The sequence below is a fragment of the Oxyura jamaicensis genome, chromosome 1 (genome assembly GCF_011077185.1).
Source record: "Oxyura jamaicensis isolate SHBP4307 breed ruddy duck chromosome 1, BPBGC_Ojam_1.0, whole genome shotgun sequence".
Classification (NCBI taxonomy): Eukaryota; Metazoa; Chordata; class Aves; order Anseriformes; family Anatidae; genus Oxyura; species Oxyura jamaicensis.
In genome coordinates, this window is record NC_048893.1 from 136,468,942 (window position 1) to 136,493,519 (window position 24,578).

Genomic DNA, 24,578 nt, shown 5'->3' on the forward strand with positions numbered 1-24,578 from the left:
GCCAGCAATTAAGTGTCTTTGGGGAAAAGCCTGAAATATTTAAAAGTAAAGCACCATCTTGAAGATGTTTTTAATAGGCGTTTTAGAGCATCTAGCGTCTTTTAAGGTAGCACTTGAGGTTTTAGAAATGTGGTTTTATGATATTTATCACTGTCATCTGAAATGGACTGTTTTGGTCAATGGCAGATAACTTTTTTAACTCTTTACAAAAAAGAAAAAGTCTGATTAAAAGTAATTGCTCTAGGTGATGAAAATTAACATTTTCTGTGAGATGGAAGTATGGGCTGAGTACAGAGTAAGCGTTTGAAAAGGGTATTTGAGTACCCTGTGATTCAATTTTTGTCTTTCTAGAGTCATTTTCTTAAAAATAAAATCAGACTGGTATAGTGTATGTTCTTCAGTCAGCTTTTTTTTTTTCCCTATGTATGTTTCTATAGCTTTCTTGCAAGAATATATCTATTACACAACACCTCTAGACAGTACAAGCTCCTGTTCTGTCCTTAAAAGAAACCTTGGAGCAGTTGCATCATCTTCTACAACATGAAACAAGCGTGATGAGTCAAGTGTGTGAACTGGCTTCAGGACAGAGAACCACTTTCTTCCTTTATCAAAGCCGTACCTTCATTGTCTTTCTGTGGCCTATATTATGAATCAGAATTACATTGCCACTTTCTGTTTTGTGGCTGGCTTTTAAAACCAAATTGATAACTGAGTTACTAAAAATCTTTATCAGTCTTAACTAAGGGGGAAAGAGATGAGTGGATGAATTCACTGTGACAGCTTTACTAGGAAAGAGCTTGGCTGTATGAAGAAAACTAGCCTACAGCTTGTCTTATATCTGAAATCAGAAAAGACACATGAACAAGTTAGCAAAACGTTACATGCGGATTTAGTTGGGTGTATGGACTCAAATTTGTGCTGTTGTGTGCAATAAAATTGAAACTGTTTGCTCCCCCACTCTTGTGGAATCAAGATCCATGCACTCAGGTATTGCAGTGCAAGTGATCTCCTGTCTCTGTTGGTTTAGCTTGTATGAACTTGGGCATAGGTTTGTGCATATGCACTTGTGACTTTAGACAACACACACTCCAGTAAAAATTAATGCTTATAATTGGTAGTACAAAAGCGTGTTTTTAATGAATAGTCTACCTTTCTTTTTTTTTTAACTTAGGTTAATATGAAACCAAAAAGCAACACATGATGATTAAAGTGCATTATCTAGGAATCCTATTTCAGCTGCCTAATACGTCAACAGAAACAAAAAAACTAGCAAGCTGGCTTTATTAAGGGATGGTAACTAAGAATGAATATATTTCTGTGTAAGAGGAGTTCAAAATAAATTATTTTTGTATGTGATCTCTACTACTTTGCATGTATTTACTGTCTTGGCTGTGATGGTTCTTGCTGAGGTCTGTTGGAAAAATTACCCGTTTCCCTTCCGTATGGGCCACTAGAAAAGAAGCAAACGAATTGGCTCTGGAACTACAAGAGGATTGAGCTGGAAAGGAAGCATGCTGACTGGGGAGCCTCTCTGAGCTGGTTGCCTGCAATTCACTGGCATATAAGAGAATGATATTTTTGTGTTTCCAGTGAACTGTCACTGGTTAGGATATAGGCAGATGCTCAAGCCGATAGGAACGCTGATGCTCTCATCTTGGAGAGATGGCTTTGTTTTTTTAAAAAAGCTTTTATTGCATTGAATGCTGAACTGAGGTGTTTCTTGAGGCTCACCAGACCTTTATGTTCTTGAAGTCAGTAAAAATGGTCGCTTGCATTACAGCTGAACACTGTTTATCGGTGTGATATTTAATTTTTACCATATGATTTTTCCTTTCATAATAATGTTATTTATCATTGTATACCCAACTGCCTGTATTTTACATGCTGCTCAGTTTTCCACTGCTCAGGATGATTGAAATCGTGTGGTTGTGCATAAGCGGTTAATCCATACTCAAAGGTTCAAAACCAACTTGTCCAGTTCTAGTTGTGCTGTTTAGCTGGTGGTGATACAAATGCTGTAATTACAATTACGTAGACAGAAGTGCATGACATTTAGCACACTGTAATTGGCTCCTGTGGTTATAGTTCGCTTGAAGTGAGCTTAGTCATTGAGACTAAGGGTTAGAAGTTAGACTTTTACAATAAGATGTTTTTTTATTTAAAAAAAAAATTAGGAGAGATTTAAATAATCAACCTGGCCTTGTTTTAGTAAGTTAGGATGCTATTTCCAGAATATGAAGAAAACCCACAGAGTAGATGATACCAGGATCTATAAACACAGCTTATAAAGGAGTTAGAAAATTGGTTTAGATAAGAGTTAAGGGAGAAAATACTTCTTATAAGCATGTAAGAGCATAGGTAATGATGCTTAATGTAAAAATAAACAAAGGCTGGTCTGGAGTAGCTGTTGCAGAACTAAGTAATGTTTTAGAATAGTGTTTTTATATGCCAGAACATACATTCCTGTTGAATCAAAGTAGTTGTCAGTGGCTAAATGAAAGAAAACCTTGCAAAGCCACCTTAAAAATCAGATCTCAGTCAGGAGTAGGCCTCATAACCTATGAACCATGGAGAATGTTTTTTATCGTTACGCACCAAGAGTCTTGGCATATTCAGTGGTCTTGCATTACATGCAAATGTATTCAGTTATATGTAATTCAGGCATATCTAAAGATTGATGTTGGCAAACGGGATTTTGATACTAAGTTCCATCTTACCTTGCAGAACTGTAGGATTTTAAGATTCGGTTACTTGATGCTTTATAGGTCTCTCTAACGTTTTCTTACTTTAAGATGAAATACAAAATGCTGGAACCAGAGACGATTAAAATACAAATGTGTTTGAGCCAAACATGTCTGCTAGCTATACAAACTTATGAGAAGATAATGTTCCTCAAAGCTTAGGCGTTAAGTGAATTCAGTATCAGTTTTGGCCTAGATGATGTTTCCAGTTCTGTTACTTCAGGTGTTTATGCATCATCAGGTGCTATGGCCTTGTTGAAAAGGAGTAAACACTTTAAAATCTACCGGTAATAACGACTATATGGTTCTTTTCTGTTAAAGAAAACTGTGGTTTGGGGCGGAGGAGGAGCACAGCTGTGGTAGTGGGTTTTTGTTCTGCTTTTTTTTTTTTTTTAAAGGGTTTGAAAAGGCTTAATAAAGGCTCTGTAAAAAAAAAAAGGGACATTTGGAGCAAGTGGAAAGACCTATGTTCATAGTCCTTTTTTATGGTATCTTTTATGGGTTTTTCATAGGAAAGTTAACTTAAGCAAAGAATTGACACTTCAAGGGCTGTAAACTGAAAACAGAAAATGAAACGGTGTTTTTAGCATTTACTGTTGCTTATTTTATCTATTCTGTCAATACTAGCCTACTGTCTGAAAGGAAGAAAACAGGATACACAAGCTGGGAGCTGAAAAAACTTGACCCTGCAATCATGTAATGTCCTAGTAGTGAGAGTGACTGATACTGTAATAATAAATCTGCTTCTTGGGGTGCTTTAAAGGATAAAGGCTGTCTGTTTAGAGAGAGCTGTGTATACCTTTTAGAGGATACTCTGGCATAGGCAAGGAAGAAAGGAGGCTGATTCTTCTGGCCTTGAAATCCATGGATTTGAATCTTCATCTTTTTTTTTTTTTCTTTGGGCCCTGAACATGCTAATAACACTTAAGTTTGACTAATAACTATTAATCAGGCTTCAGGGCTTCAGCTGCCTGTAGGGTCAGGAAGAAATTATTTTCCTAATGCGTAATTTGGCTTCTTGGCTGCTGATTTGTGCAGTGGCGGATCATGCCGTGACAGCTGAAATGCTTCCTACCCCAAATGTTATGTTGTGCCCCTCTCGTAGCAGTTGCCAGGCATGTGGCAGGGGTGGCTGAAATGGCGCAGCCAGCAGTTCTTAATTTGCTGCAGTTCACTCTTCCAGAGCAGTGGGGTATGTTTCCCTTTGTGTTAGAGACTGGCTACAATAGTAGGCTGATTACGGGGCGTGATCATATCGGCACAGGCTTTGGGAAGGAGTTTTTCCAGGAGAAGTTGTCGAGGACTTTGTAGAAGCAGCCCTCTTCCTCTGTAGCGTGGGGAATGGTTCACCTAATACAGCATGCCCAGGTGATCTCACACTTAATTGCTGGCAGTCTTTTGGCATTGGTAATAGCCTACTCTTCATTGGTGACATGCATATTCTGTATAAAGGGTCAGAAAAGGCTATTTTTGGGCTTCCACTGCCGAAGTCTGTGAGCTCGTTTAGTTCAGGCACTGCAAGTCCAAGTAGTGAGCAGCTGCTTCTAATTCTGGAAGGGGCACGTACTGAGAAGGAAGCGTGCTGCTACTCAGGCAGTGTCTGAGCTTCGCTTTGAAGAAGCCTTTGTCCCCGCTGTGGGCCATGTCGGGCAGTTTGAGAGCTGCTCGTACTGGGGTTTGGATGATTCTTTGACTCACCTGTGGAGGTTTTTAAAAAATGTAATTGTTTTTGCCTCATTTGAATGAGGTGACTTGTTGCTTCAGCCTGAATTAAGAGTCGGAGGAGTTGGTTGCAAAAACAAGCTTTCATCTCGTGAAGGTAAAGGTATTTACTTGTCATTTCCTTGCTCTGATGAAATCACTGATAAAGTACCAACAGAAGCTTGAAAGTTAGTCTAAAACAAAGTAAAAGGTAAAACCGCAGAAACTGCTTCGTGATCTGACTTCAGAAGCAACTGCTGTGAAATGGCCAGCAGCCAAGCTTTGCAGTGCATCTGACTTCACCTGGCACTGTCACCTGCTCTAGGAAAACATTTCTCAAATGATACAATGATGAATGGCACTTCTATTTAACAGTGTCATCCGCTCAAAATGTTCTGTAACATCTGCTGCTTTGTTCATAAGGTATATCGAAGATGAAATAACAATGGAATGGCTGAGAAAAGTGTTTACAGGAGGGCTGCCTGCATTCAAGCTTCTCAAGTGCAAGATTTTGGCTAGATCCTGTGATCCTCTGTATTACTCTCCGTATGGAAGAAATAATGCTAGCCTGTGTATTGTATTTAAAATGGGGGAAAAAAAACTCATGAAAATATTAAGAGAAAATACTAAGAATTTGTAATTTGATGTAAAAATGTACATTTGAAGAAGTAACTTTGCATTTCACTGACTGATGATAGATTATGAACAGAAAAAGCTGTTTCCTAATTCTTAATTTTTCCCACCTGATGTCACAATCACATACTGTGTACTATTCATCTCTGGAGCTGAAAGCTGGAAAACTTAAGGAATACCGAAAAGCCCAACCTCAGAGGTACAATTCCTTTTCACTATGAGGAAAGGGGTGCTCGTATTGTTTTATGAAACTGTTGTTGTTTAAACTTATTTTCAATGGAGTGCATTAGAAAACATCATCTCATTCTCGATTTCTCCCTAAGTTGAAAGTGGAGAATTCTCCCTCTGTACCAGCTACTCTGTAGCTTGGTTTGTTTGCTCAGAGGATAGGCATGGCAATCCTGTGAAATCCTGATCGACTGTCATACTTCGGTTTTAAACTTAACATGGCAGAGCTTTACTTCCGTTCTTTTAGTGTTGCAATTCTCGTATAGACTTTTGAGTGGTTTTAAAGACAAAGATAAACAGTGACTTAAATGTCAATTCAACTGGCAATACACATACAAGAGTCCTCTTGTTCTTTGTTTTTCAGATTAAACTTTAAGCTGACAGATCTGCTCCAGTAATTTAAGTTTTAAAAGCCCAGATGTTGATGAACTCTAGGACTTGATACAATAACAGCTGTTAAAATGCTGTATTGTTCTGGTGTGTGTGTGTGTGTGTGTGTGTGTGTTTTCCCCTCTGCATTGTGTATAGTTCTTCAATAATAAGGATTGACAAATGCCCCATTTCTTACCTTAAGGATGCCTTTTGTTTGTTCTGAAAATCATTAAGGTAATGATAAATACACAAAATTGTAAGTTACTGCTGACACGATGACTAGTCCTGCTCATGCCACTGTTATATGCCTGCTGTGCAATGCATTCCTTCATAGCCAGAGTCTGCCTCTCCCTCTACCATGATTTTCACACTTCGGCATGAGCTGGGCCGTGTTCTCAGCCTGGCCTTGCTCAGCTTCACAATTCTGAAGCATGGCAGCTTGAAAAGTAGCGTGTAATAAATACATCATGTTGGTTTGGGCCGTTTGTTTTTTTTGCTTTTGTTTTGCATAAAAAGAGACTTGGATGGCAGCAGCATTATTTGGTTGATACTAACTTTTACTTTTGAACATATGAAATCAAGGTTCAGGAGCCGTGTACTTTTTAGGAGGATGTATCAGAGTATGGGGGGAGCTAGGGACCCGAAATGGGATGTGCAAACATGGATATGTTAGGTAGCATTTGAAAATAATGCATATTTTGTTTTTTTTCTTGTAAAACATCAGAGGTGAGTGGCAGTGTTGGTGACCTTATAATAACTGTAGTTGTTAGAACACTGACTTTAAAGGGAGAGATGAAGATTCAAATTCCCTTTTTTTTGGACTGTGATTGCAGTAACATCTTCTGGAAGCACATAATATGCTTCTGTGAACTGGAAAACCTTCAGCTTCTTCCTGTTGAAGTTGTGCCTCTTTACAGAGAGATGTGTGTTCTCACTCTCTAAACTTCATCAAACTTAATGGTAAAAAAGTTATGGAAAAGGGTGGTAGGAGAGGGGATGATGTATTTATACAGAGGGTTTTCAATTTTATTTTTTTACTTTAACAACCTCAAGCCAGAAAATTACTGTATTTTATCTGAAAGACCTGTGATTTTTTTTTTTTTTTTTGGGGGGGGGGGAAGGATAGTCTTTTGAGGGGTAAAACTGGGATCTCTGAATTTCTTTCCTCTCTAACCCATGTTCATTCTTGTAGAGTTTATTATATTTTACAGGAAGGGCAATGCCCTTATTTCTTTATCTTTCAAAGAAAATAGCATTCCCTACAGAGAGGAATTGAGCATTCCCTTTTCAGAGGAATTGAGAACAATTACTTGACCAAACGTTTAGAGGAAGTGAGTGGAGGAGGAATGCTCAATTTGTGTATCCTATATGTGACCAAGGCGTGAGCTTTCCATTGACTAGAGTCATGTGGAAGTTCTTGGTGCAAACACATCTAAACTTTCAAATATTATTATGCTACTGTGAAGATGCGGAGAGTTGTTGCTTTCTTAAGGATTAGGGAGCAGTGTGAACAAGGTTTTCCAGATGTGCAGTTAAGACTTCTCGATGTGGGGATTACGAAACTGAAATGCCATTTCTAAGTGTCAGAATTCAGCATGGCCTTTGGTGCATTGAACTTGTTTAGGTACCCAGTCATTCATACCAGTTAAAATACTGAATTAGCGTGGTACAGCTAATCTTCTTAGGGAACCTAGAAGAAATTGTTCACTTTTAGCACAACAATGTTTAACTTCAAAGACTGATCTGCGAAATGCATTGCTTATTAATTGAACATCTTGGAGCTCTCAGATTATTAATATCACGAGCTTTGTGTTTGCTGATTTGTTAAACTCTGCATTTTCATTTTGGGTTGTCATTTAGAGGGAATGGCCTCAAGTTGCACCAGGGGAGGTTCAGGTTGGAGATGAGGAGACATTTCTTCTCAGAAAGAGCAGTCAGGCATTGGGACGGGTTGCCCAGTGAGGTGGTGGCATCACTGTCCCTGGGGGTGTTCAAGGCAAGATTGGACATGGTGCTTAGGGACATGGTTTAGTGGGTGACATTGGTGGTAGGGGGATGGTTGGACCAGATGATCTTGGAGGTCTTTTCCAACTCTAATAATTCTGATTTTATCTAAAAAAAAAAAAAAAAAAAAAAACCCAAGGTACTGCAGATTTTAGATGTGTAAGTTATTCTTGTAAATAACAAGATGTTTTTTTCTGTTAAGTAACTTTTTTTTTTGTCTTTCTTCATAGCTTTCATCCAGTCGGATGGCATAATAGAAATGCTACGTTTTGATGAAGGAGACCTATTGCAGGTATGTACTCGGTAAATGATCTAAACGAACAGTGTTTCACCATCTCCTTTTTGATAGCTGTTTTTTTGAAACTCACTGGTATGTGGATATTTGAAGACAGATAAACACGGAACTTCAGCCGGTCCAAAAACCTTTTGGCCTTCCACGTTTATTTCAATAGTATGCACTGGTGTGTCCAGAGGCTCTTGTTCCCTGGTCTTTTCATGTCAGGAAACTGATGGAGCTTACCACAAGTTCTGTCTGGTCAGCTTGCTCAGGTTTCCCTTTAATTTTTATTCCCCCCCCCCATCCCCCCATCCCTGGAAAACTGGATACTTCTTTGTGTTAAGGTTCATCTTGATACAGAGTCATGATTCAGTTGGATAGTGCAGCTAGAGGAACTGGGAGGTGTTACAGGATTCCTTAATGTAAGCGTAGACCTTGGTACCAAGTCACCACCAGGTTTAAAGGAGGTGACTGCTGTTGCAAATACTATCTTGTCTGCTTTGTCATGTGCCAAAAGAAAGCTGACAAGAATGGCAGCAGTATACCTGAAAAATACATAACTTTAAAAGAATATGTACTAAAACTTTGAGATGGTGATAAACGTTGGGATGAAAGGCATAGCAGCATGGCTTAATGCTTTTGAGTTAATGAATTTTGAAGTTCTGTTGACTAGAATTTCATGAGTACACCTTGCGGATAGTATGTATGGTGAGAATGTTTTGTTAAAATTCCTTGATGTGGTAGGTGAAAGGGAGGAGAGAAGATGTGGGGGGGGGGGGGGAACAGTAATTGTTTAAACAATTAACATGTCAGTCAGGTGACTATCTTTAACTTCATTAGTTAGTATTTGATTTACACTTCCTACCTCCTGTCTAGTCCAGAAGAGTCTACAAATGTGAAAGCTCTGTAGTTTTGGGTTCATGATGCAATTACCTATTTCAGATTTGTGAGGGCTCCCCCCCACCCCCATCTACTTTCCTAAGTTGTGTTTTTTTCCTCTTCTGCTGCTTGGCCTTTAATGTGAGTCAAAAATAACTTATTGCAGGTTTTAAGATTATATTGTGCAAGGATAAGATCCTTCAAAGTGATCTAAACAGACAATTGAAAAGGTTGCAGTCAAAAAAATAACACAAACACACCCCCCCAATATAAAAAAAAAAGCCACCGCAAAATCAGGTCCCTAACCAAATAGTTGTTTGTCACACACTAAACACATTCTCTACTAGATACATACGTAGGCTTATTTTTGGACTTAGAGTAGAATGGTGGAAACTTTCCAAATACTGGTTATGGTCTCAATTACTGCATTTTTGACTCAATATTTCTTTAACTTGCATGGAAATACCACGTATCAGTATAAATATATAAGAAAAAAATCACTAGGCTTAGCTGCTTTTCTGTTGCATACTTGATTAGAATATATTTTGCTTGATAAGAGTGGTTTAATAAAAAAGACTGACAGTTGTTGGCCCACTTTTTGAGATGAAAAGGATGTAGTTAATTCGGCTATCTATATTTTAGTTTTTTTTTTTTCCACAGGACTCTTCAGTTAACTAATTAAAATTAATCTTACAAATTTTGAAATTTATTTCTATTTATTTATTAGCACATTTAATTGCTGTAGCTCTTAGGACTAGGATGGTGCTGCTGTGAACCACCTCAATAATTGATTTAAAAATGAGAAAGAAAAGTAAAATGGATTGTTAATCATTCTGACTCTATTGTGGCAGTGAAAAGTTAGTTTAAATATGAGGGTGGAACACTCAAACACTGTGACAGTGTAAAGTTTACAGTGTTTTGGATTGTGTTTGGCTGCCACTTTTCCTAAGAACTGAAAATTTAAAACACAGCAAGAGAGACAAAAATTTTAGTAATTAGTTCATATGTTAGATATTATGATATTAATCACTAATGGCTTTTAGGCCAAAAATTCTTACATAATTAAAGCTAGTTACTTTTAAACAGAATGATACAGCATGTTTTCTGTAGCTTACAATTTATTTCCTTTTCTGTCAATTTTAATATGGTGACCTCTTGTGACTACCTAGTGCAATTAAAACATACGACCAGAGCATATTCGCTGCTGTAAAAACGGATTTATATCTTGTGAACAGCAATTCCTGAAGTTTTAATCCTACTGCATGTCACTGAATGTTTCTTTTTTAGTCTTTCTGTAATTTCTCACAAATGTCTCTTGATTCTAGGTCATCCATCATTGCAGAGTAAATACAGTGATGTAGTAGTAACTTAATATTGTCTAGTTGTTATGTGACTTTCAGATTATTTTTTTAAATATCAAAAATAATTGTGCATAAAGCAATTAATATTCAATAAATGATAGTGTCTAAGCCAGCTCCAATCTTGGTTTACTTTTCTATCATTAGAGAATTTGGTATCCCTTCAGCAAAAGCAGGCCTTTTTCTTGTTTGAAGGAATGGTTTTCTAAATAAGGCAAATCAAGTGCCGGGTTCTGCATAGTTTATTTGTTAGGAATTCCTGCCACCTCTCTCCAGTTAAGAATATATCTTCTCGATAGAGTTTCTGTACTTACTTGAACTAGGTACTATTGGCGAACATTCATTGTCTGTTATGAAACCACTATACACAATCACATTTTAGGACTTCTCTTGTCAAAAATAAGCAAAATATATTGGGGAAAATTGTGCTTGACCAGACTGATTTAAAGTTATTTATTGAAAAGGCATTAATCTTTACATATTCAAGTAAATGACTTGCATTTAGTAAAAATGAAGTGGCAGTGGAAATGTCATTAGTTAATGCTAATGGGTAACTGTAGCGAAGTGAAGACTACCTTTGAGTGTGGGCTACCAGTACGTTGATTAGAGTGCTCCATTTAGAATCATCTAGGTAGGAAAAGACCTTCAAGGTCCCTAAGTCCAACCATCTACCGAGTCCCACCACTAAACCATGTCCCTTAGCGCCACATCTACATGTCTCTTAAATACCTTCAGGGATGGGTGGGAACTCTACCACTTTGCTGGGCAGCCTGTTCCAATGCTTGATCACCTTCTCCTTGAAGAAATTCTTCCTGATATCCAATCTAAACCTGGCCCTAGCACAACTTGAGACCATTTCCTTGGGTTCTATTGCTTGTCACCTGAGAAAAGAGACCAACGCTCTTCTCACTGCAACTTCTTTTCCGGTAGCTGTAGAGACCATTGAAGTCTCCCCTCAGCTTCCTCTTCTCCAGCCCCAGTTCCCTCAGCTGCTCCTCATAAGTCTTGTTTTCTTGTCCCTTCACCAGCTTCTCTGCTCTTCCCTGCCCACACTCAAGCAACTCATTGACCTTCCTTTAGTGAGGGGCCCCAGACAGCACACAGTATTCAGGTTGAACACAATATTCCATCAAGTATCCTTCACAAAGCAATAGCAAGAATTTTATTCTCTAACATATGTGCTTAGAGTAATGGTTTGTCTGAATAAATTTGCTACTTCTGCCTATGGATTTAAGTTATGTGCAATGGGAGAACTTCCTTCTACCATCTTTGGTTCATGTAATTCAATCCCCTTAAAAACTCAACAATTTTTTGAACTCTTGAAATAATTTATTTAGATCCTGAGAATTTAATTTTATTAATGCAAATCGTCTGCTGCTCAATACGAGATTCTCCTTAATTTATACCCGGAGGTTTCTTCTTCAGTAGCAGGCAATTTGCAGAAGTCTATTTAATTGGTTGGCACTTTACAGCCATAGATTTCATTGAAATGGACCTCAGGAGATCACCTGGTACTTTATTTGGGTAGTGTTGTGAATAGATGGAGTGCCCTTGGCGCAGATGCTTCTCTCCCCTATTGTTAAAACCTCTAGTGAAGTAATTGTCACAGTCTTTCCTAAGTATATATGTTTCATACCTAAGTTGCTTTTACTTTTCTTTTATCTCTCATACATGAGTTGTTTCTTTTCCTGCCCTCTTTGTAATGATCGTTTTGTACTAAAAATACCTATAGCTTATTTCTACGTAATTTTAAAAACACTGGGTAGCTTTCTTTTAGTGCTCAGACAAATAGGAATCCGGTACTTAAGGCATGGCACTTAATCAGGGCATTAATGATTTGAGGCTTTGCGAAAGGACAGAGTAGTTGCTTCCCTGCATAATAACACTTGTTTTAATAATTCCAAATGAGATGTAAATTTTCAACAGCGTCTTGTGTGCTCATGTAGTTTGCATTTCACTGTGAGTTCCAGACACATTCTTTCTTTAGAACTACTGCATAGCCAGTTATTCCCAGTTTTATATTTGAGCTGTCCTTCAGCAGAATTTCACCTTGTCAGCCTGCGGCCCCCCTTCAGTGCCTCATCCAGACCTGACAGATTCTCCCAGCCCCTCTGACTCTGATGTCATCTGCAAATATTAGGAGCGCTGACATAACTTATTAAAAGTAACAATTGTAGTTATCCTTTCATGTTAAGGTAACACACCATCTTTTTGAGGAATATATTGTGAAAAGTAAACTGTAATGTAAAATCTATGTTTCAGAAGAAAGTTTTCATTTGCTTTTAATTCATAAAAGGCTGTTTCCTAGGTCAGTCTATTTATCACGAGATCTCTTGCCATAGTTACCTCATATTTCCAGCACAATAGTGAGTGATCTTCCATTGAGGATAAGTGTTTGGAAAGTAATTCTTGTGATATTCCTACAAGCAAAAAAGGAAAATGGTAGAACTCTCCTTTTCAGTCAAATTGTCTAATATGAAATACTTCATTATACTTACGCTTATCACGGGGTATGAAATGCCTTTTTTTTACAGGCTAACTCTTAGAATTTTTTTTACTGCTATTTACTGGTATTGTGGAATAGCTGAAATAGCAATAGAGAATGGTGTGATATATACTGTTAATACGTATTTGCTAAACTTGTTAATTTGATAAACTGCTATGAACTGTTAGTCACAAAAGCTGGTAATCAGAAGCACAACTGTCCTTAAAATCAAATAGATAGAACCTTAACGTGACTTGCAGTGGCTTTGCGAAGAGGAAGCTGAATACTAGGGGGCTCAGTTACATGCATGGAAATCAGCATTGCTATTGCTTGCTGGAGGAATTTCATTATTTTCTGCAGAATCTGTACTTCATTTGTTATGGCATGGTAAATTTAGAATTATCACCTCAACAGAGGTGGCAACAATTTGGTTCTGGTGTATTGGTGACTGGATTTAGGTGTAAAGTTGAAATATGTTTTTTATTACCTCCAATTTTCACATTGTATGTTGACTTAAAGCATGGTTTTGACATGATCTGCATTAATATTCATATAGCCCAACTGCTAAGATAGAGGCTTCATAAGTGGACAAAAAAGCATGTGGAAAATTTGCTGGACTCCTGACCTCTATGAGTGTACTCTACAGTACAAAGTTCTGCTGGCAGTCAGTTGTGTGATGTTCCTTGGAGCTTGATACTGACAACAATGCTGCCTGACGTCGCCTTCATCAACCTGGATGATGGGGGAGAGAACACAATGAGTAAGTTTGTGGATGCTGTCAAATTGTGCAAAGTAGTTGATACACTGGAAGAAGGCGGGGCTGCCATTCAGAGGGACTAGAACCTGAAACAGAGTTAACACCGTGCAATGCAACTGGATGGGTCCTGCTAGACGGGCTGAACAGGAGTCAGCCATGCGCCCTTCTTGCAAAGAAGGCCAACTGCCTGCTGATCTGTATGAACAAAAACGGAGCCAGCAGAAAAGATGAGATTTCCCCCTCACTGCCCCGCAAGGGCAGCGTACAGCTGACCGAGCCAGACTTTGCACAGTGGAAGGATGAGCTGCATTGGACACAGGTTGCAGCATGGGAGATTCCAAACTGATGTGAGGAAAAAAGGCTTTTAAACCTGAGGCTGATCAAACGCTGGACCAGGTTACTTATAATTGTAGAAATTCTCTCTTTGTGGATATTTACAACCCAGTGGCAAAAAGCTGTGAGTGACCTGCACTAACTGGACCTCTTCTGAGCTGGGGTTTGGACTAGGTGGCCTCTGGAGCTCCATTCCAATGCATGTGATATTACAAAGGAACAGCCATCATCTCAGTTCTTCACTATTGCTTATGAGTGGCTGATGTCCCTCTGCTCCTTAAAAAAATAACAATTTCTTCTTGTGCAGGAAGAATTGCAATCCCCAGGCTTTAGTTTCAGAATCATTAATTGCTGCCCAGGAGCCAGTGACTGCTATAAAGCCACTGTCAATAAGCATGTGTCAACTGATGCTTTTTGTTTCTTTCTCTGAGTTTGGGTCATGAAAGTGCATGGCAGGAGTGACTCATTCTCAGTCCACTTTCAGCTACTTCCCCAGTTACAGCACTCTTTTTTTTTTTTTTTACATTACCTTAGCAAGATATCAATAATTTTATTTGAATTATCCTACTACTTAGCACAGAGCTGATGAATGCAGCAATGAAGACTTAAGTTGCCATCTGTGTATCAGTTTTGTAGTTGTCTCAGTATTTAGTTGCAAGCAGCATGTAGCTCTGCTATGAGTAGGAACCTGCCTTACTATAAAATAAAAATATTTTGAATCTTTACAGCAAAAGGAAACTGGAAGAATGTAGGAATACAGAAAGGTTTTGTAGTTGAAAATTTCCTGTTAAAGGAATATATTTGGTGTCCAGAAACCTCAGGTCTTGATCAAGAGCTTTTTTCCACTCATTCCCTATCCACCTTCACCCTTTTTTTAACATTGTTCAAAACATTAGGGCTTTAATTCATTTGTCTAAACATAGGTAACCAGTGCTATTTGAGATGCCCCAGACTATCCAGGACATCTACATGGATGTGGCAGATAATGGCACAGGGCATAGGAGAAACCGGGCACCCTTCTGGACTGTCAGCCTGCGACCAGGCACATTGCCATGGGACATTGATCTTGAGTGGCAGCAGAGGCCTATGTTTAGATAACTGAATGTAGTGTTAGGTAATGTGACCTCTTATCAAGAACTGAAGAATAGCAGTTATAACAAACGGGTGAGAGATTAAACTTGGGTGTTGGTTGGGTTTTGTTGTTTGTTTTGTTTTTCTGGCTAAAGTTAACCCCCTTGTTTAGAGACAGCATTCAGTCTGTAAGGTCTGTTTTTTTTGGATTCTCTTACTGAGTTTGGAAGGTGTGCTTTCAGGTACAGATTCTCTGTGTGAAATTGTTTTTTGAGGGTGTAAGCCCCTGGCTGCAAACTGATATATTGAAACCAGTGCTCAATGCCTTCAAATTTTCTAATCCATTTTCAAGACTTGAATGCAGGCTTTTTGGGGGTGGGAGGATTTCAAAGCCCACAGTACTGATCATTCCCTCTCCCACTTCATTATCCTACTCAGTTGTATATTTTCTACTGCTGTTCTCATGCTGACCTCAACTTTTTGTTGTTAGGCAGTCAGCTGGATCTGAAAACTATTCCAATTGTATTTTTCCCCCTGTAACTCATATCTGTTGAAATACTAATAGTGTTCACATGCAACCTTCTTCTGGATCTGTACTAAGCTTGCCATTGCAAGGTACTGTTCTGTTATTTGTAGTACTTCTGTACAGATAACATGTAATCAATTTTTCCTATAAATCACTTTCTCCTACTGCTGTATTACAGGTCTATCCTCTGCAGTAGGAGAGGATAAGCTTTATTTATTTAAAAGCTTAATTTATAGTTCTTTTTACCTGATAAACCAGCAGTACTCAACCAAACATTCACTTTAAAGCAGTGTATCAGATCAATCCATTATATAGTTCTTGGTATTTGTCTGACAGTTTTTGGAAAGGGGATATAGTCACACAGGAAACAGCATGCCAGACTGCAACACAGTAAATCCATGTTTTTGCTTGAATATCAAATAAGAATAACTTAAAACATGTATGTGAACACATTTGTATGCTTTTGTTTACTGCAAGACTATGAAGATTGACATGTAATAAAAATGAATGATAATTATAGAAACTGCCACATGAGATTTATTTTTGGTTTAGTTCCATGATGCTATGGTTAAGCTGATGAGCTGCTGAAGTTGGTATGCTGTGTCTGCTCTTGATTGACCTGGATTTCAAGCCCCCAAAAAGTCATTGAAATCAATTTGGCATGTTGTATTTAACAGACATTTTTAAGAAAAAAAAAAGCTTCCCTTCATAAGCATGAGTCTTCAGTATATTTTTACTTCATGCTTAGAATTAGAAGATATTTTAAATGTTTCAGACTTATGATGTCCTGCCAAAGTGATTTGTCACTTTAAACTTGATGTACAGACTAATATTTTCATTGCGGATCTGTAGTTACAGAATATAGAAGGGAAAAGTTGTGTGTAAAATCAGCCAGAGAATTTAACCCCCAACACTTAACTACAGCTCTAGCTGTGCAGTAGTTCAGCTATTGTTAATGATGTGTATTTCTATTTGTTCCTCTATGTTCGTGAGTTAAATTTAGTTTCCACTGCCTTTTGTCTAAAGGTTGATCTGAAGGGGGTCTTAGACTAAGACTAGTATTAGGGAATATTGACCACCAGTCACAATCCTTAAGAGAGCAGAAAACAGACAACTTCCTCTGCCAAATAGTCAAAAATGTGCTCTCTTGCTAGAGCCAAAGCTAGTTGTCAAGGATGGGACAGTGTTGGTAGCAACTATTTTGATTGCCGTGTCATAGGATCTGAACCTGTTGGCTCCATCATCTGACTGTTAGGTAAGCACTAATAGTTTAATAATGTGCATTAGTCATGATTCTATAGAAAAGTCAATTATTGGAAGGAAGTTATTTAATTAGGTTGAATAATGCACTTTCAAAGACACTGGTAAGGAATTGGTCCTTGTTGTGAATCAAGCATTATTTTTGTGAAGTAAATTATTAGTAGTAATTGTAAAGTATCATAAGTTTCTCCAAAAAGCAAAATAAAATATAGCTTCTTTAATTGTAGGTCTTCTTACACTTGCACATTTTGGTATTTTCTTAAAGGATTTTTAATTTTCTTAGCAAAGAGAAGGACAGAAAATGTAATTTGTAATTGAAATAGAAGCCAGTGGGCTCAGCCAAGGGATAGGAATTCAGTTCTGAAAAGCAATATGAAAAAATTCCCATTCCCCTGAGAACAGAGATCTTTTTACTAGAGGTATTGAACTGTGTCAGGTAAGTCAAGGTCTGTAGGCATTATCAAACCTGTAACTTTTTTTTCCTTTTCCCAGAAGATTAATATTCTTGGACTTAGACATAAAATGCATTTTAGAGAAGGACTGAAATCCTAAATTTGATCTTTGTATCCTATGGCAAGACAGAACTTCTTAAAATCGTGTATTTTCATGGGAAGAGCAACTGATACCATCTACCTGGACTTGTGCACAGAATTTGACGCTATTCCACATGACATCCTTGTCCCTAAATTGAAGAGACATGGATTTGATGGGTATGGGAATTCCTCAATGGGTAGGGAATTGGCTGGATGGTCACACTCAAAGAGTTCCAGTCAACAGCTCAGTGTCTAGGTACAGATCAGCAATGAGTGGTGTTCCTCAGGGCTTGGTATTAGGACTGGCACTATTTAACGCCTTTGTCAGTGGCATGGACAGTGGGATCAAGTGCACCCTCAGTAAGTTTGCTAACGACAAAAAGCTGTGTTGTGCATTCGACATGCTGGACGAAGAGATGCCATCGTGAGGGACCATGACAAGCTTAAGAGGTAGGCCCGTGTGAACCTCATGAAGTTCAACAGAGCCAAATGCAAGGTCTTGTATCTGTGCTCGGGCAAGCACAAGCACAAATGCAGGCTGGGTGAGGAATGGATTAAGAGCAGCTCTAATATGAGAGAGAAGGACCTGGGGTGTTGATTAATGGGAGCTCAACATGGGTCAGCAATGTGTGCTTGTAGTCCAGAAAGCCAACAATATCCTGCATTACATCAAAAAAAGTGTGGCCAGCAGTGTGAGGGAGGTGATTCTCTACCCTCTGCTAGACAAAGGTCTCTGGTCTGTGAGACCCTACCTGGAATGCTGCATTCAGCTCTGGGGCCCCCAGCACAAGAAGGACATGGATGTATTGGAGTGAGTCCAGAGGAGAGCCATGAGGATGATCAGGTGGCTGGAGCACCTTTCCTATAAAGACAAGCTGAGAGAGGTGGGCTTGCTAAGCCTGGAGAAGAGAAATGTTATAGTGGCTTTCCAGTATTTAAATGTGGCCTACAGGAAAGAACGAGTAGGCCTCTTGAGTGTAGTGATAGGACAAGGATAATAGCTTTAAACTAGAAGATGGTAGGTTTATATTAGATATTAGAAAGAAACTTTACTGTGAGGGTAGTGAGGCACTGGAACAGGTTGCCCAGAGAAGCTTTGGATGCCTCGTCCCAGGAAGTGTTGAGGGCCAGGTTGGATGAGGCTTTGAGCAACCTGGTCTGGTGGGAGGTGTCTCTGGGGAGAAGGGGGGTTGGAATTAGATCTTTTTAAGGTCTCTTTAAATCCAAACCATCCCGTGATTCTGTGATTTTAATGTTTCAAAGAGGACATTCCATACACAGCCCTCTTAACTAGCTTGGATTTCCTAGGCAAGGGTAAACTAGTTGGAATTTCTTAGAAAATCTAACCTACTTCTTTTCAGGTAATTAACTATAATGTCCAGTAGAGAGGTAGTAAAGTTGTATGAATAAGTGAGGCTATAGAAGATTGTTAGCTGGGAAGGAGTTTCACTTTTCCTAATCAAATCTTTTTTTTAGCTTGTTATATTACATCAGTATGCTTGGCTGTTACTTGTTTTATGTGTTTTTCTTTGTAATATTTTTATTATGTTTAAGGTAAGTTTTTCTTCTGCTCCCTACATTATCTTTTTTTCCTTTTCTTTCTCTCAATGTTTTTAGTTACTGCTTATCTCATAGTTTGTAGCAGTTCCTGCTACTGGAACTATCTGTAGTTCTCGTCTGGGACCAAGTTGTCTTTGGATAGAAGCTGATGGCTTAATTTCTTCAAGTAATTAAGTGCAAAAAAGCCAATTTGCATTTTCTGCTCCAGATCAGAACTTTCTCTTTTGTCTTTCAAAATCTGACTTAATAACTTGTAACAGTTGTTTTTCCCCGCCTGCAGGAAGTATAATACTGTCAGTCTCTTCAATTATTTTTTTTTCTGTTACAGACTGAGACAACTATAGGCCTCAGTTCATATCAACAGAAAAGGTAAGCATAATTGTCTGCAAGTTTAATACAGACATCCTATTGAGAGATTGTAAATATTTTTTGCAAGAATAATGAAGTCTTAGTGTAAACAAAAATCAAGTACAAATCTTGTAACCTTTCAATTATTTGTATTGTACAGAGAAAATTTTAAATGTAAAACATTTTCTAATATTTATGTTTTTAAAGTATCTGTGTATAGAGAAAATGCCTTTGCTTTGATATTTTGTGTCCTTTGAATGTGTGAGGAAGGACACACCTTTTATGCATATAAAATGATTCACTTTATTTATTCATACTTGATAAGAATTTTCTTGCTAATAGGAAGCAGCAATATTACACTGAAAATACCCACTGTTTGTGTAATAGTAATTTTAATATCAATAAGGTTAGGACAACTAAATCACTTAGCATATGAAATAAGAAATTGAAGAATCGATAAGTTGAATTCTTTAATTCAGTTTATAATATATACCACAGTGATTCTATGTAAATAAAGAGGGGAGATAAACTGAGACTGCTTGTAGATTTTTGTATCGTTTTACTGAAGTTTTATTGAGAAAGGATTGGGTTTGTTTGCCTGTTTCAAAAGTTCTGGGGGTCCTTCTGAGGAACAATTTTGATGTTACTTCCAATATTTTTTCTTCTTGCAAAGATCTTTGTGTGTGTAGTATCAAAGAAGCAAAAGGGGCCTCTTCCTCCCCTCTTCCCCCCCCCCAGTTTTTTTCTGAAGACTCCTCAAACAATCCCTTGCATTTAATGGTATGCATTGAACAGCAATAATGAAGCATTTTTCTTAAACAGTAGCATTCAACAAGATGGGATGTACAACATAGTTATTTAAAGAAATACAGCTAGACTTTCACAGGCTGTTTCCATTTCTTTCCAAAGAAATCTAGGGGAAGGACTAAACTGTTTAATTTCAGAAGAGTTAATGAACAGTTCTTATTTTGCTATGTATATAGTTCTAGGTTGCCTAAATGTGGGCTTAAGAGCATCTCTTCGCAAGAAGTTTTGAAAAATCGGGGCGGGGGGGGCACATGACATTACTTTTTTCAATTTAAATAAGGCCTTAATTCTACTTGTATCACTTGCTGCAAGACTCTACTTCCTCCTGATTAGACATTGACATAAATCCTGTGGTGTAAATCTTCTGTTTTGTATGAAAATATTGTAAGTTTTGGCTTACCTTGTATTAGGTTTCTAAGTGAACTTGGAAAGCAGGGTAATAGGGGGAAAGAGCAAACATGAAGAATCTATGAGGAGGTGGCAAGTCTTTCACTTCAGATGAAATTAAAATATAAATTCACTTTATCTTTATTGTGATAAAGTAAAAGAGAAGAGTTAATATTATGTATTGAAATAAGGCAGTTACCGCATATTTTAATCTGAAGCTTGAGGCAATTTTTGTATTATGGTAATGTAAATTTTGTCAAACTTGTATTATCCTAACTTCTCATTTGCTTTTTAATTAAAAAAGTTTGGCTTAGTCAAAAAAGTCCGCATAAAACTTGAAAATTATTGTTGCTGCACCTTCCCTACATCTTTCTTACTTCCCCTTCCCCAACAATGGAGGCTTCTCTCTGCCCTTCAGGACTTCTACCTGTTCATTTCTCATCTGTGAAGTCTCTCAGCTTTATCTTTCCACTTCATGCTACAGCATAAATTTTCCACATATGCTACAGATATACGTGCTGCAATATGTCATTCAGATTGCAAAGATGAAAACATGAATCAAGGAATAATGATGGAACTTCTAAGACCTGTGGTTAATGTATTCCATCTTATGTAGAGTCAGTCTTTATGGAGATTAAGTGGAATAATATCTTGTTTAAACTATTGTGTCTCCATGTCAAAAAGAAGGTGCCTTTACGGGGACTTGGGGATTATGTGCAACTTTTTTGTCTCCCAAGAAACAATGAAACTTTGTGGTCACAGAATCAAAGAATGGTTTGGATTGGAAGAGACCTTAAAGATCATCCAGTTCCAGACCCCTTGCCATGGGTAGGGACACCTTCTGCTAGACCAGGTCACTCAAAGCCCCATCCAGCCTGGCCTTGAACACCTCCAGGGATGGGGACATCCATAGCTTCTCTGGGCAACCTGTGCCAGTGCCTCACCACCCTGAGAGTAAAGAATTTCTTCATAATATCTAATCTAAACCTACCCTCTTTTATCTTAAAGCCATTACCCCTTGTCATATCGCTACACGCCCTGATAAGAGTCTCTCCCCAACTTTCCTGTAGGTCCCCTTTAGGTTTTGGAAGATTGCCATAAGGTCTCCCCGGGGCCTTCTCTTCTCCAGGCTGAACAACCCCAACTCCCTCAGCCTGTCTTCATAGGAGAGGTGCTCCAGCCCTCTGATCATCCTTGTGGCCCTCCTCTAGACTCATGCTACTATTTGTGTCCTTCTTGCACTGGGGGCCCCAGAGCTGACCGCAGGGCCCAGGTGGGGTTTCCTGAGAGCAGAGCAAAGAGGGGAAATTACATCCCTTGCCCTGGTGGCCACACTTCTTTTGATTTGCACCCCAGGATATGGTTGGCTCTCTGGGCTGCAAGCACATGTTGCTGACTCATGTTGAGATTCTCATCAATAAACACCCCCGGGTCTCTTATTAGACCTTTTCTCAGTGATTTTTGAGAATGAGGCTTAGGCCGTAATAGATTAGATCTTCCAGGTTTTTTTTTTTAATTTCTCATCTGAGAAGATTGCTTTTTATGTTTCAAGTTTCAGTGTTTTAGAGTGTGTTTTTAATAAAAACACTTGGCTTCGCAGATTTGAAAAGCCTCCTCATTTTCATATTGTGGAAGAAATATACATACAGCCCATTCCACTTCAGATCACTGGCCTATTTGTTGTTCAGTCACAGTGTGATAAAGACCAGCATTGCAAACATTTCGATGCCATTTTGTAAAGTGAACATGCAGTTTGTTCCTCCTCCCCCCTGGTTACTGCTTTTGCATGCACTTTTCTTTCTAGGTATTTTATTTCTAGGTGACTTTTTAAATGTCGTTACTGAAATCTCCTGAGTGTCTCCTCCACATGCTGAACCTCTATAGATGAGTGATCTTACACGGTCCTTATTTGTGATTATAATCCTTCTTGGTACAGCTTGTGGTTCTTTCCTATCTAGGCAGTTTATTCATTTCTCTGATCTGCTTTTTAACTCTGATTGGAAGGAGGGAAATGAACTAGCCATTGAATTTCAGTTTTGTTCTTGCCTGTGATCAAGCTACAGTGCATTATTCAAGCTTCTCTCCATCTTTTCCCCATTCGTTCCCCAGACGACCCGTCAGGAAGCATTAACTTTGGATTTTAACTTTTGATATTATGAGTACGTTTTCCTGATAAAGCGATAATGTTGGCATAACTGAGCCAGCCACTAGCTGGGTGTAGTTTATGAGAAGCCTTTCTTCTTAGTGTTTTTATTCATCTGCACTTATAGCTGTGACTACTGCCAAATAAATATCTAAGGGGTCAAATGTTTTGTGGGAGCTGACATTCTCCCTGAGGCTGCTTTTAATACCTGTATTTCTGAAATCATTTTAACTATAAAAATTTAAATACATCTTCCGATATTTGCAGCTCAGCCTTATTTTTTTAATATTTACAAGTTTTGGACGTGGTCAGGGAAATGTGATTGGTTACTTACTATTTTAGCCAAAAAATGTTCTGCTTTTAGGTGACTCTTTCAAGGACATTCTGGCATAAAAAGTATCCACTGTGAGAAATTTGTCTATTTGGTTCTTTAAAAATGTATATAGCTATTTTTGGAGACGTTTTCATTTTATTTTGTAGTAATAGAAATAAAGTAGGGTCTTTTTAAGAGCCTAAGTGTTGCTAAAATCATGAAATTTCTTGCCATTTGATGGTTTAATGATGTTGTCTTTATTTCTTCTTATTGCTTATTTATGGCATAGGAAAGGAAGTAAAACCCTTTAAACAAATGTTAAACTAACGTGGGAAAAATACATGTAACGTTAGAGTTGAATTTTCCACAGTAGCAATTAAAGATGGTGCAGATAAGGTTCCACAGAGCACCGACCTCCTCCAGAAATCCCAGAACAGCTAGAAAGGTAAAGTGAGAATACAAAAATAACAGTTACTGCCCAACTTTGCAGAACTCTATAAATATTATATTTGACAAGCACTTTGTCCAAATGGAGAGGGTGTGCGTGGGTGATTAAAATTGAATACATAGCATGCTATGATAAGCAGCAAAACATTTTAATGAAATTTTGCAGAATGTCCTTAGATAGTAGAATATTATATCTTGACACTGATGGATATCCATTTCACCTACGCTCTTCCCAGGCATTGATATTTTAACCATCTTTCTAACTGCATCTGTGATCAAGCTTATTGGGAGTTTGTTACGTTTTCTCAGTGACATTTTGTAGTATGCTGCTTCTGCTTATGTTCTACTACAAAAGTAGTTATTCTAGTAGTTAAGGTAGATGTTTTCTCACTTTGGTGACAGAATGGATGGTATAGTGAGGGAAATGGTTTTTTTCCAGGACTGCTTGTAGTTCACACTAAAGTCTTACTTTTAAAGTCAAAATTCTCACAGAAGGGTAAAAGTGTAGGGACCATCTTAAATCACTATGAGGAACTAGACTTTCCTGAAACTTCATAGACTCAGATGACTTCTGGCTAATTCTTGTCTGCTGGAGCTTGTTGGCAGATGTCAGTAGTTCTTTCTCATTCAGTTGCATCTTTTTTTCCTGTTCTTTTGACTTTGAAGATCAGACAACTCAGGGGGGTAGGGAAAGAAAAATGTTTAAATTCTGGTATAAGTCTGGGAAGCAAGCTATGGCTCTACATGCATGCATAATAATTAACTTAAATGTCATTATGCTGTAAAGTTGCCCTACCCATGGGTGTATCCAGCCTTCAGTGAGCAAGTGCCCAGCAGAGCAGACATTATTATCATTTTGTAGGTCTGCTGCAAGTTGACTCATGCTGGGCCTTTCAGCAGACGAAGTTTGGGAATTCCTATATTGTTTGTTCCCATTTGAACCTTATTACAGTTACTTTTATTATAATTGGCATTTGTTACAATGTAGCTGCCATTACCAAAATTTAGCTATTTAAAAATTCTGTGTTGTCTAAATGGTTATTCAGGATAACATAGCTATGAGTTCCAAGAAAATGATACTTAAACCTTTCAGGTATGTGAAGAGTTGTGTATGTCCTGATAGTTGCGATTAGGTTAAGCAACTCTTGACTTTTTTCAATGCATTTGAAGTAAAGATCTTTGCAATCAGTTTTGTAAATATTATAAATGTTTCTGATAACTTTTTAAAAATTAATTCTTTTTACCAAGAAATATGTTCTTCATTAAAACAACCAAACACAACAACAGAGGCGCTGCATGGCTGACTAATCAGAGGTTTAAAATGGGGAGAAATTGTAGAGTATTATTGAAAGAACTGCTTTAACAATCATTCTAGATGAAAAGTAGTTCCATTTAGTGTTAGGACTATGTTGATA

At 38.0% G+C, this 24,578-nt stretch overlaps 1 protein-coding gene across 1 annotated transcript in view; it reads left to right on the forward strand.

Moving 5' to 3' along the window:
- The window catches only part of TMEM131 (transmembrane protein 131), a 94,680-nt gene that overhangs the window by 11,848 nt on the left and 58,254 nt on the right, over positions 1-24,578 (forward strand). The window contains exons 2-3 of the mRNA XM_035334522.1: positions 7,910-7,971; positions 19,047-19,087. Coding sequence (XP_035190413.1) covers positions 7,910-7,971; positions 19,047-19,087 — 103 coding nt within the window. The remainder of the gene's footprint in view (positions 1-7,909; positions 7,972-19,046; positions 19,088-24,578) is intronic.